General features: G+C 50.2%; 1 protein-coding gene across 15 annotated transcripts in view; it reads right to left on the reverse strand.

Annotated features, from left to right (window-relative positions):
- Positions 1-285: 285 nt before the first annotated feature.
- The window catches only part of BCL2L1 (BCL2 like 1), a 60072-nt gene continuing 47454 nt past the window's right edge, over positions 286-12903 (reverse strand). For all 15 annotated transcript variants that reach the window (XM_004061954.4, XM_063702202.1, XM_004061953.5 and 12 more), the window contains exon 3: positions 286-1926. In XM_004061954.4, coding sequence (XP_004062002.1) covers positions 1789-1926 — 138 coding nt within the window. In that variant the 3' untranslated portion in view covers positions 286-1788. The remainder of the gene's footprint in view (positions 1927-12903) is intronic.

Raw genomic sequence — 12903 nt, forward strand, 5'->3', positions numbered from 1 at the left:
AGAGCAGAGCTCAGTAAACACTTGCCAAGTGGCTGTGTCTCCCACTAGAATGTCAGCTCCTGAGGGCAGAGACTGTGTCTGTCCTGTTCACATGCAGCCCCAGTGCCCAGCACACAGCATGTACTCAGTAAAACCCTGTCACCGTACAGGTGGATAAATTCAGGCCCAGAAGGAAGGACGGACTTGTCCAAGGCCCTCCCCTAAGGGCAGCAGAGCCAGGATCAGTACCCAGCTCTCCAGCGGCCCCTCCTTTCCCCATCCCGGAGCACACAAGAGCCCAGGCTCTTTGTTCACTGAGTAAACACAGTTTATTACTGAACTGCACTTTCACCTTCACACAGACTATTTCAAAGAGCTGGAACAAGTGTGGGGTGGGGGTTGGGGGAGGGGCAGGTGCCCCTCAGGAGCCAGGACCCTCGGCCAGCTTCCCTGGACCAGGGCAGGGGAGGGAGCATCAGGCCGTCCAATCTCCGGGCACCAGCTCTCCACGTGCACGCGCACTGCAAGCCAGCAGCTCCTCACACATAAATACAGACACGCTTAACAAAAATAGTATATCATCTTCACAAGGAATAAAAACTAGTCTCAAATATGTACAGCAGAGAGCCCGGGGTGGCTGGGACCCCTGGGGATGAGACAGGCCAAGGGTGGAGCAGAAGAGAGAGGGAGGCCTGAAGAGCTCCTGGCCAGGCCACTCTGACCTTGGCAGCCTGGCTGCCCAGGCTGGACAGGCATGGGGCACAGATCTGCCTGGCCAGGCAGGACTGGCCCTTCTGGTCAGCCCTACCCCACCCCACGCAGCAGGCTCTCCTTCTTGCCCTTCCTGCCTGAGGTAGGGAAGACCCTGGGGCTCCCATAGCTGTTCCTGATAGCTCCCTTTCACCTCAGGGCTGAGTCCCCTGAACCCGCCATGAGGAGCAGCCCAAGGCAAAGATGCCACAGGCTGCTCTTATAGGAAGTGAGGCAGCTGAGGCCATAAACAGCTCTGGGGCATCTGTCTTGGGCCCAGTTGGTCCCTCAGTATGGTCATGGGAGCCAGGGAGGGGAAGGGACTAGGGTGGTGCTGAACTGCAAGGGCCACCCTAGCTTTGGCATGGGGTGCTTCCTGCAGCTATAGCCCCCTCCCTCCTGGGTGGGGCTGGCCTCTAGCCAGAGGCTTCTGGAGGACATTTGGACTGGGAGTGAGGACTCTAGCCAGTCCAGAGGTGAGGAGGGAGTCCTGGTCCTTGCATCTTTATCCCAAGCAGCCTGAATCCCTAGTCAAAAGTGGCCCCTAAATGGCTCTTAGGGGGCAGGGATGGAAGGAAAGGGAACCCAGGTTAGTGTGGGGAGAGTGGGGGGAAAATGATCAATTCTGAGGCCACAAACATCAAAACAAAGGCAATCTAGTCTCCTTTCTGGGGAAGAGGTTCTGAAAACTTTCAAGCTCCCTGGCAGAAAAACATTTTCAGGGAGGCTAAGGGGTAAGGGTTGCACCAATCAGGTAGGGCCCTCCTGCCCCCAGCCACAAACCCTTCCATACCTGCCAGCCTCCTTTGGATAGATTTTGTGGAAATTTTGTGAATTCTGAGGCCAAGGGAACTGAGGTGTGGGGGTCTCACAGAAGTGTGAAAAATTCTAGAAAACTAACTGCAGGGGACCAGATCTGGGCCCAACCCTGTGATGGGCAGGTGGGCAGGTGGGCATGGGCTGCATGTAGTGGTTCTCCTGGTGGCAATGGCGGCTGGACGGAGGATGTGGTGGAGCAGAGAAGGGGGTGGGAGGGTAGAGTGGATGGTCAGTGTCTGGTCATTTCCGACTGAAGAGTGAGCCCAGCAGAACCACGCCGGCCACAGTCATGCCCGTCAGGAACCAGCGGTTGAAGCGTTCCTGGCCCTTTCGGCTCTCGGCTGCTGCATTGTTCCCATAGAGTTCCACAAAAGTATCCTGCAGGGAGAGAGAAGGAAGGCACAGTTTGAGTCCTCAGAGAGTGATGTAGGTGGGTGGGGAAAGGGGCCATCTGCATGCTATGACCTTGGTGATGTGAAAAACTGTAGCCATCCGTGCCCACTCTGGGCCAGGTAAAGGGCTAAGGGTGGTCCTCTTTCTTGACCCTCCACTGGTGATAATCAAACCATGTTACTGCTGAGAAACAGGTAGAGAGGAGGAAAGTGCCCTGTCTGAGGTCAGTCAAGAAGTAGCACTTATTCCAGAATCCAAGGTGGGAACGAGATGGGCAGGGTCAGGGAACTAATGGAAGCCAGGTGGCTGGAGCAGAGTGCAGGAGAGGAGGGCATGGGGGAGATGACGGTGCAGGGGTGAGCAAGAGCCAGACCATATGTGGCCTGGAAGCCGCAAGGAGCCTAGAGTTGAGTCTGAGGGTAGTGTGGAGTGTGGAGCCACTAGGCCTCAGATTTTCTACTGCTGCACCAGAGGGAGGGATAAGGAAGCCCGGGGCTAAATCCCCAGGGTCATTTGAGGCCAATTCAGGGGTAGAATGGGTCCTGGGACTTCAGCCAGAGGCTCCTCCCTCTGGAGGGAGCCTCTGGTGGGCAGGTTGGTGACAAGAAGAGCAGGGCAGAGGAGAGAGGGTAACAATGATGCAGGACTGACAGGCCTCCATCATGGGGTCTGTGAGGCCTTGTCCCGGACATCCTCCACTGCAGGGGGTGTGACTCTGGGCCCAGGAGGTTGTGATCAACAGCCCTCTGCCCTGAATCTAAGTCAGAAGGGAAGCACATGATAGGGGGAAGGAGGAGCTGTGGGCTAAATTACCCAGCCCAGGGTGCAGCAGCCTGTGGGGCAGGGAGAGGGACGCTTAGAACATAACTTTTATGAGTAAGCGTAGTACCCAATTTGTCCTTTAATCCTCCCAACAATTCTGCAATGCAGGCTGTCTCTCCCCATTTACAGCCCAAGAAGCTGTGCCTCTGAGGGTCCAGGGACTAGATCAAGGTCACCCAGCTGTGTCGGTGGTGGAGCCAGAATCTAAAACTGGCATCTGGCACCTAGAAATATGTAAGAAAGAAGTTCCAGGCTGGGTGCGGTGGCTCATGCCTATAATCCCAGCACTTTGGGAGGCTGAGGTGGGTGGATTGCCTGAGGTCAGGAGTTGGAGACCAGCCTGGCCAACATGGTGAAACCCTGTCTCTACTAAAAATACAAAAATTAGCCGGGTGTGGTGGCACGCACCTGTAATCCCAGTTACTCAGGAGGCTGAGGCACGAGAATTGTTTGAACCCAGGAGACGGAGGTTGCAGTGAGCAGAAATCGCACCACGGCACTCCAGTCTGGGTGACAGAGACTCCGTTCAAAAAAAAAAAGGAAGTACCGTAGTACCGTGTGTGTGTGTGTGTGTGTGTGTGTGTGTGTAAAATGAATGAGTTACTGGCTGGTTCTTGCCTCTCTACCAAGACCTCTGCCACACTGGGCCTACATTTCCAACCAGTCCCAAATGGCCGAGTGGCTGCTCCCTCAAGACAGGCATGCCATCTCCAGTTGGCCTCAGGTCTCACCTACCAATTTGCTCACTTGTGACCCCTGCCTTGGCCCACTTCCAGTCTTGACAACCCCCTCGGTCCATGCTCCACACAGAGATTTCTAAGAACACTGGAAGCCCTCCAGCAGCATTCTCCTGCACTTAGAAGGGCAGCATCATTTATTTTTGTATCCCTGGTACCTAGCAAAATGCCATGTGCACTGAGCTGCTAACTTGACTGAAGGAATCCTCAACATTAAGGCAGTAGAGAGCAGTGACCCATGAATCTCAGCCCTTGCAGAAGCACACTCCATTCAGTCACTCCAAGTTCTCAACCTTCCCAGGGCTTCCATCACACCTGAAATAAAGTCCCCACTCCTTACTCTGGCCAGCAAGGTCTAGTGGGATCTGGCTCCAACACTTTCTGGCCTCCTCCCCACCCCTGTCCCCTGAACTTCACTCCAGTCCCACTGGCCTCCTTGCTGTTCCTCTAATGTCTCCTGCCGCAGGAGTCTGCCGTTCCTGCTTGCCTGGAGCACTGACCCCAGGTCATCGCCTGCCTCACTCCCTCATTTCACAACCATGACTCCCCTCAAATGTCACCTCCTAGGGGAGGCCTTCCCTGACTGCCTTGTCTAAAACAGTACACCACCCCCGTCTCTCTCTGCCTGTCCCCTTACCTTCCTTGATTTTTCTTCTCAGTTTTTTTTTTTTTTTTTTTGAGACACAGTTTTATTCTGTTCCCCAGGCTGGAGTGCAGTGGCACAAACTGGGCTCACAGCAACCTTTGCTTCCTGGGTACAAGCGATTCTCCTGAGTAGCTGGGATTACAGACATGTGCCACCATGCCCAGCTAATTTTTATATTTTTAGTAGAGATAGGGTTTTGCCATATTGGCCAGGCTGGTCTCGAACTCCTGACCTCAAGTGATCCGCCCGCGGCCTCCCAAAGTGCTGGGATTACAGGCACGAGCCACCATATCTGGCCTTTTTTTTTTTTTTGGAGACAGAGTTTTACCCTTGTTGCCCAGGCTGGAGTGCAATGGCGCGATCTCGGCTCACTGCAACCTCCGCCTCCCAGGTTCAAACGATTCTCTTGCCTCAGCCTCCCAAGTAGCTGGGATTACAGGCGCGTGCCACCACACCTGGCTAATTTTGTATTTTTAGTAGAGACGGGGTTTCTCCATGTTGGTCAGGCTGGTTTCAAACTCCTGACCTCAGGTGATCTGCTCGCCTCGGCCTCCCAAAGTGCTGGGATTACAGGCATGAGCCACCATGCCCAGCCACCATTTTTTTTTTCTTGTTTTTAAAAGATGTGCCCAGACTGACTGTGAACTCCTGGACTCAAGCAATCTTCCTGCCTCAGCCTCCTGATTACAGGAACTACACTACACAGAATGACCACCATGCCAGCTTTTCTTCTCAGTGCTTTATTTTTTAATTTTTAAATTTTTGTGACAGTGTCTCGCTCTGTTACTCAGGTTAGACTGTAGTGGCGCAATCATGGCTCACCGCAGCCTTGACCTCCTGGGCTCAGATGATCCTCCTGCCCCAGCCTCCTGAGTAGCTGCCACACTACAGGCACACACCACCATGCCTGGCTAATATTTCTAAATTTTTTGTAGAGACAGGGTCTCACTTTGTTGCCTAGGCTGGTCTCAAACTCCTGGGCTCAAGGGATCCTTCTGCCTCAGCCTCCCAAGTGCTGAGATTACAGGCGTGAGCCACCATGCCCGGCCTCACCACCTCACCACATTTTTCCCTCCTTAAGCTGTACTTCTCATAACTAGATTCTGTACTTTGTTTTTGTTGTGATGTGTCTTCCATACTAGATGTGTCTTTTTTTTTTTTTAGACGAAGACCTGCTCTGGCACCTAGGCTGGAGTGCAGTGGTGCAATCTTGGCTCACTGCAACCTCCGCCTCCCGGGTTCAAGCCATTCTCCTGCCTCAGCCCCCCAAGTAGCGCCCGCCACCACGCCTAGCTAATTTTTGTATTTTTAGTAGAGATGGGGTTTCACCATGTTAACCAGGCTGGTCTCAAACTCCTGACCTCAAGTGATCTGCCCTCTTCAGCCCCAAAGTGCTGGGATTATAGGCGTGAGCCACTGCCCTCGGCCTATACTAGATGTGTCTTGATGAGGGCAGAGGTCCTGTCTTGTTCCTATACACCCAGTGCTCAGAACAGTGTCTTGCTCTGTAAATACATGAGAATACATGAGTTAACAAATGTATTGCATGTCTGCTACATGTCAGGCATTGGTATCCCATTTCATCTTCATCAGAATCCTGAGATGTAGATTTGAGCCACATTTCACAAATAAGATGCCTGAGGTTTAAAGCAGGGAACACTCAGCAAACAGATAGCAGAGTCAGGATCAAACTGCAAGACTGCCTAGTTTCAAAGGGAGGGCTGCTATGTCAGGACACTTCCCTGAAGTTCGAGGCTGGAGGGACCTGTCCTGTCAGTAGTGCTGAAAGGATGGATTTCCAGGAGAAGGAATGTGGGACCAGGGTTGAGGTGGAGGATCTGGGGAAAGGAGGGCACTAGGACCGTGACTATGCTTCCCTGTCTCCCGCTCCATCCTAGCTAGCCTCTGCGGGTCTTGGCAGACAAAAATATTCTTACAGGAGGTTTGATTTTGTTGCTCCCAAGTACATCCAGGTGGAGTCACAAAATAGGCTTATCTGTGATGGGGGAGAGTTCCACACTATGAAGAGCATAGGAGAAGGCCCTGGTTATCCCAAGAGGCCAAATGTCTCTCAAGAAACCAGGGACACTGGGGTTGCAGCCAAAATGGGAGAGGCCTGGCTCCCTTGATGGGAACTTTCCTGAAGTAGACGGTTGGCAGCCACAGGAAATTTTCAGCTCTGGGGCTGGGTTGGAGTAAACAGGCGCTGTCCCCACAAGGGCACAAAGCATTCACTGTCCAGGAACAGTCATTCCTGGGTGGAGGGAACATTCTCATTTCAGTGCCATAGAAACATTCTCATTTCACCTGCCCCAGCTTCCACTCATGTGTTCCTGGTCATGACAACCTTCATTTCCATTTCAGCTTCTTTTCCTGGGGAAGGGGAGTAGTATTTCCAAGGGGTGTGGATTCTAAGGATTGCTTTTGCAGAGACAGCATGAGCAAAATGGGGCGTGCTTGTTCCAGGGCGGGTGCTGGAGAGGCGGTGGCGTGGGTATATTTAGCCCATGGTTCACACGACACACTTGGAAATAAACAGAGCCATTTTCTCAGCAGGCGGCTGCTCTGGATAAATAAACAGGATTGCAGAGCAGCCCTGGTCTGGAAAAGCAGAGATAAGCCCCTACTGCACCTTGGGTGGCTCCCACTGGTTTTAACCAGGCTGGCATGGTAGGCAGGGGATGAGGTTTAAGAGTGGGTTGCAGGGAGGTCTCTGATGTCACAAAGGTTTCTAGGAGACCCAGGCCCAAGGGCCTGTCTGCATCCTCTGCTTGAGTTAGAGGAAAGTGGGGTAGCTGACTTCCATGTGGGGGTTTGTAGGGCCACTGGCGACAAGCAATGGCTAATGACCTCCACAGGAGAGTCATGGATTCCTAGCCAGGTAGGCCCATGAAGTCAGCAAGGCCAACCCACCTGCCCATTCTACGTTTCCACTGCTGGTTTGTAGTAGAGCCTACACTAGAAAACTGGGTCTCCTGACTTGGCCCCTAGGAGATGCCCAGGCTAGTATCACTTTCAGGGTCCTTCTTCCAATACTTCAAGAGGCTTCAACAGTCCTGGCCACCCACTTGGAATGGCCCCACACTACATACTCCTGAGTGCTTCAGGCCCTGGTGCCTTTGCCAACACTGTCCTTTAACTGGTCACTCCATATCTTCCTCAGTTAACCAACCCCTACTAAGCCTATAGGACTCCATTTTGGAGTCCCTCTTCCCTGCTCATCCCTCCCCAACCTCTGGGATGAATGTCTCCTTTCTGCTCCCAGACTCCTTGGACTTCTGTTTATACCAGGGGTATGCACTGAGGCTGGCATTGGAGACTCAGCCGTGAGCAAGGCTTCCATGGAGCTTATATTCTAGTCCATTCTCAATGGTGGTAAGATCACCTCCAATGGCGTGAAGTGAAGCATTCTTAGACATTACAGTGATTTGTGGCTCTCCACAGGGCCACAGCACATAAAGAGATATAGGGTATACAGTATATATAGTAAATACCTCAGCTATGCTATACTATATATACTAGTATATACTATATACATACTATACATACTATATATACAGTATATATATACTATATACTATATATACTATATATAGTATATATACTATATAGTATATATATACTATAGTATATATACAGTACTATATATACACATATACTATATATATAGTATAGATAGTGTATATATAGTATATAGGTATTGCCCTCCCATGAAATTTGAATACCTCAGCTATACTATACTATATATACCATATATATACACACAATATGTAGTATATATAGTACTGTATATACTATATGTACTCTACATATACTATATATATTATATATTATATATATCTATATCTATATATACTATATATACTATATCTAGTGTATATATACACTATATAGTGTATATATATATATAGTATAGTATAGCTGAGGTATTCAAATTTCATGGGAGGGCAATTAGGACAAAAAAATCTGAAAAAGACTCCTTGCAGGGGTGGATGATTAAAAAAAAAGGTTGAGAAACCCTGTCTTACTGGGAAGCAGAGAGGATAACAAGAAAAAAAAAAAAGATAATTTTAGAGATGATAGGGTTTTAAGTCCTGGGGAGGTGACAGAGAATATCTGGGGGAGCCGGGCACAACGACTCATACCTGTAATCCCAGCACTTTGGGAGGCCGAGGCAGGCAGATCACCTGAGGTCAGGAGTTCAAGACCAGCCTGACCAACATGGTGAAACCCTGTCTCTACCAAAAATACAAAATTAGCTGGGTGTGGTGGCAGGCATCTGTAATCCCAGCTACCTGGGAGGCTGAGGCAGGAGGACTGCTTGAACCCAGGAGATGGAGGTTGCAGTGAGCCAAGATCACATTATTGTACTCCAGTCTGGGCAACAAGAGCAAAACCCTGTCTCAAAAAAAAAAAAAAAAAGCCTGTTTTAGCAGAGGTAATAAGTGCAAAGGCCCTGAGGTGGGAGGGAGAGGAGGGGTGTTCCTGGGTTGATGGCCTCTGTGTGCCTGGTTTCCCCCAACAGTCTGGGGGCTCAGTGCAGGCAGGGACCAAGTCTGGCCCAGGACCTACTCAGATAGGCACAGACTGACTTCAGCTAGATCTCTGCCCAGAGGCAGCCAACTGAATGATGCAGGTCACCTTGTAGGTGCCTGTGACCCTGTAGAAGTCAGGTGAAAAGGTTGGCATGATGCCCTGAGGAAAGGGGCCCAAGTGCCAGGGGACCAGCCAGAGGCTGAAGTATAGTCCCTACTTGAATCTGATCTTTTAGTTCCCATCCTGGCTTCACTGCCCACATTTCCTTCTTTTTTTTTTTCTTGTAAATTTTTGGAGAGATGGAGTCTCACTACATTGCCCAGGGTGGTTTCAAACTCCTGGCCTCATCCTCCTACCTTGGTCTTCCAAAGTACTGGGATTATAGGCATGAGCAACTGTGCCCGCCCTTCCCACTTCTTCCAAGTAGTGTGACTTTGAGCAGGTTACTTCACCTCTCTGGTCCATGGTGTCCTTGCTTTTTTTTTTTTTTTTTTTTTTTTTTTTTTTTGAGATAGCCTCTCACTCTGTTGCCCAGGCTGGAGTGCAGTGGCATGATCTTGGCTCACTGCAACCTCAGCCTCCCAGGTTCAAGCAATTCTTCTGCCTTAGTCTCCCAAGTTGCCTGGGATTACAGGCACCCGCCACCACACCTGCCTAATTTTTTATATTTTTAGTAGAGGTGGGTTTCCACTATGTTGGCCAGGCTGGTCTGGAACTCCTGACCTCAGGTGATCCACCTTCCTTGGCCTCCCAAAGTGCTAGGATTAAAGACATGAGCCACCGCACCCAGCCCTTACTTGTTAACAGTAATAAAATACTTTAGGAGCTGAGGCAGGAGGATTGCTTGAGCCCAGGAGTCTGAGACCAGCCTGGGCAACACAGGAGGACCCTGTCTCTACAAAAAAATTAAAAAAAAAAAAAAAATTAGCTGGGTGTGGTGGTATGCATCTATGGTCTCAGCAACTCAGGAGGCTGAGGAGGATCTTTGAGCCTGGGAGGTCAGGGCTGCATTGAATCATGTTTGGGGCCACTGTACTCCAGCCTGGGCAACAGAGTGAGACCCTGTCTCAAAAAAACAAAAGATAAAAACAAAGAAACAAAAAACTATTATTATGACAGCTGACCATTACCAAACATTTCAGTGTTTCACCTGTGCTGGGCACTGAGCTAAAGCACTCTATGCACACTAGGCCATATTTCCCAATTACATGCACAATCATCATATTCACTTGAGAGATTATTTTTTGTCCTGTCTCCCCCACTTGACTGTGTGTGGCTCTGTCACCTGTATCTCTAGAATCTGGTGTGCTATACTTGGAACACAGCAGATGCCATTCTAAATAAATCTATTTTAGAAGAACAAATGAATGCTTTCATTTGATCCTCATAACATTTATCAATAGCCCAATTTTACATATGTGAAAATGGAGGCTCCAGAATTTACCCAAGATCCCTATCTAGGAAGTGGCAAGAGTAGGATCTGTCTGAGTTCTGGCCTCACACCATTCTTTTTCTTTTAATCTATCCAAGATAGTACTTCATTCACACTCATTCTGATGTCCAATCTTGCCATCTTAGACCCTGCTATCTCTACCCACAGAAAACCTGACTTCCTTAGTGACTTCAGCAGCAGTGCACACTTCCTGAGCACATACCCTGTAAGGTACTCTTCTTGGTTTTTTTGTAGATTAGTTCATTAGTTGTCTCTACACTCTGTCAGTGGGTACTACCATTAACCCATATAGCTGATGGATATGTGGCCCACAGATGATTTGTGAATTGCTCAAGGCCATGTAGTAAGCTGGTGACCTAACTGGGATGCCTACACCAGCAATCTGGTTCAGTGCCTTTACTCCTAACGTTGATGCAGCACTCTGCTCAGTTTCTAAAGGACAATCATGGGCCAGGTCCATGTACTTCTGTGGCTGAGGAAGGCCTTCATTCTAAGTCCAGGTAACCTGAGGCTCAGAGATACTGAGACCTAGCTAAAGTGGATAAGTGGCAGCTGGCTGTGATGGCTCACACCTGTAATCCCAGCATCTTTGAGAGTTCAAGGTGGGCAGACTGTTTGAGCTCAGGAGTTCGAGACCAGTCTGGGCAATATGGTGAGACCCCCATCTCTATAAGAAAAATCTTAGAAATTTAGCTGAGCGTGTTGGCATGCACCTATAGTCCCAGCTACTCAGGAGACTGAAGTGGGAGAATTGCTTGAGGCTGGGAGGTTGAAACTGCAGTGAGCTGTGACAGCACCACTGCACTCCAGCCAGGGCGACAGAATGAGACCCCGTCTCAAAAAAAAAAAAAAAAAAAAAAAGGAAGCCATTTTTAAGCCCCAGTATGTTTGGCAGCAAACCCCATATTCTGGGCCAGGGCCATGGCCCTGGGTCTGTCAAGGAGGGTAAAGTAGCCTGAGGCCATCAGCTGAATGAATAAGCACTGGCTCCTGCCAGCTGAGGCGAACTGGTGCCACAGGAAAAGGATGTGACGAAGACCAGGAGGGAAAGTGAAACCCTTCCGTCCTGGCTTCAGTGAGGAACAAGCATGCCTGTGCCAGACGAACCCTTCCTTCCTCTTGGGTGACTCTGGAGGGCCCAGGCCCACTGCTTCCTTCCTGCTTGGTTATTTCAGGAAAGAGGTAGGTGGAGAAGAGGAAGAGGCTACTAGCAGCCAGGAAAAGTGCCAGGGACACCAGAACTGTACCTTGTTCTGTCCTTCTCACATCCCTGCATTGGCAGGCTGTGAGTCACCTGCAGAGTCACCTTCTGCTCCTGGCCTCAGTTTCCCTGAGGGAGAGGCTGATAAATGCGTGCTGAATAGACAAACATGGCCTTGCTAGAAGATCGCTGGGAGATGGGAGGAAGGGGGTAGGGCAAACGGAGAGGCCTTATCACTCTTTTGGCAGGGAGTTGCAGGCGGAGACTCGGAAGAAGTGAGGTTTGTGGTTGGAATCCACTTCCTCTGGTTTTCCCAAGGGAGCTGTTGGCTCCCGAGATGTGAGAAGAACATGGCCTTTCTCCTCTCCCCCACGGAAACATAGGCCTGGAGGTGGGCAACTTGGAGAAGCAGCTCAGTGGAGGCAGGGCAAAGAGAGGGGTGGCAAGACTGTGTTGGGGTCAACACCTCAGTCCAGCCGGCCCAGGTATGGGTGGGTGCCACAGCAAGCCTTTTGGCTTCTGAGCCTCAGTTTCTCCTGCCTTGACCTCCCTAGCAGTAGTGGTGAGATCAGGGGGTGTCATACAGGGCTCAAGCCATCTGGGCTATAGGGAATATTTGGTGGTATCCTCACAACAAACTTCATGTTTATCTTCCTCCAACTCTGACCTGTTCAATTCAGCTGCCAGCCTCTCCTCCTCCACCTCCTCCCCCACCATTAGTTCTAAGAAGCTGTGCCTGACAGATGCACTTGCATTTCTCAGAAAAGGAAGCGGTTGTGCCGGGAGGAGATAACACCTCCGCTGGGGAATCGAGAAAGCTATCAGGCCTAGCAGTGCGAGTGTGGGCTCTCCATCTCTCTGGCTCAGAACCAGGGTGATGGGCTTGGGGGCAAAGAGAGAGAATTCAGAAAAGCATTTACTGGGGGCAGAGATGCTCATTTGGGGGCTCATAACCTCCTTCCCTGGAACTGATGGAGATAAAACAGCTGATGTTTACTAAGTACCAGGCATGGTGCTAAGTGCTTCGTGTGTAAGAATTTGCTTAATCCTCACAATAATCCCACCGAGTACATGCTGTTATTACTCTCCAGTTTACAGATGAGGAAACAGAGGCAGAGAGGACAAATCACCCTCCCAAGGTCACAGAGGCCACAAGTGGTAGAGTTGGGATTTGAATACAGGCAGTCTGTCTCCAGAGTCCAAACATTTAACTGTTCCTGGGTGGCTGCTATGTGCTCATATAGGCTCATCCCCTGGGATTCCGATGCCTCCCCTCATCTCAACTCTCTCATTTCAACCCTGGTGACTCCCTATTCTTTCGTAAGTAGATGGCCACAGCCCTCCATTCTTCTTCCAGTGTCCAGGGTGAGAAAGACCAATACTCACCCTTGGAACAGAGTCGGAGACTCCAGGGACCTTACAGCATGCCCATCCAACCTTCCATGTAATACTCAAGCTCACCACGAACACCCCCATTTCACAGACAGGGTTCAGAAGGGTGGAGTGCTGAAGTCCCACAGTGGGTCTGTTTCATTCTGATGGTCCACACCCATGGGAGTTGGTAGTC

This window comes from Gorilla gorilla, chromosome 21 (genome assembly GCF_029281585.2).
Source record: "Gorilla gorilla gorilla isolate KB3781 chromosome 21, NHGRI_mGorGor1-v2.1_pri, whole genome shotgun sequence".
Classification (NCBI taxonomy): Eukaryota; Metazoa; Chordata; class Mammalia; order Primates; family Hominidae; genus Gorilla; species Gorilla gorilla.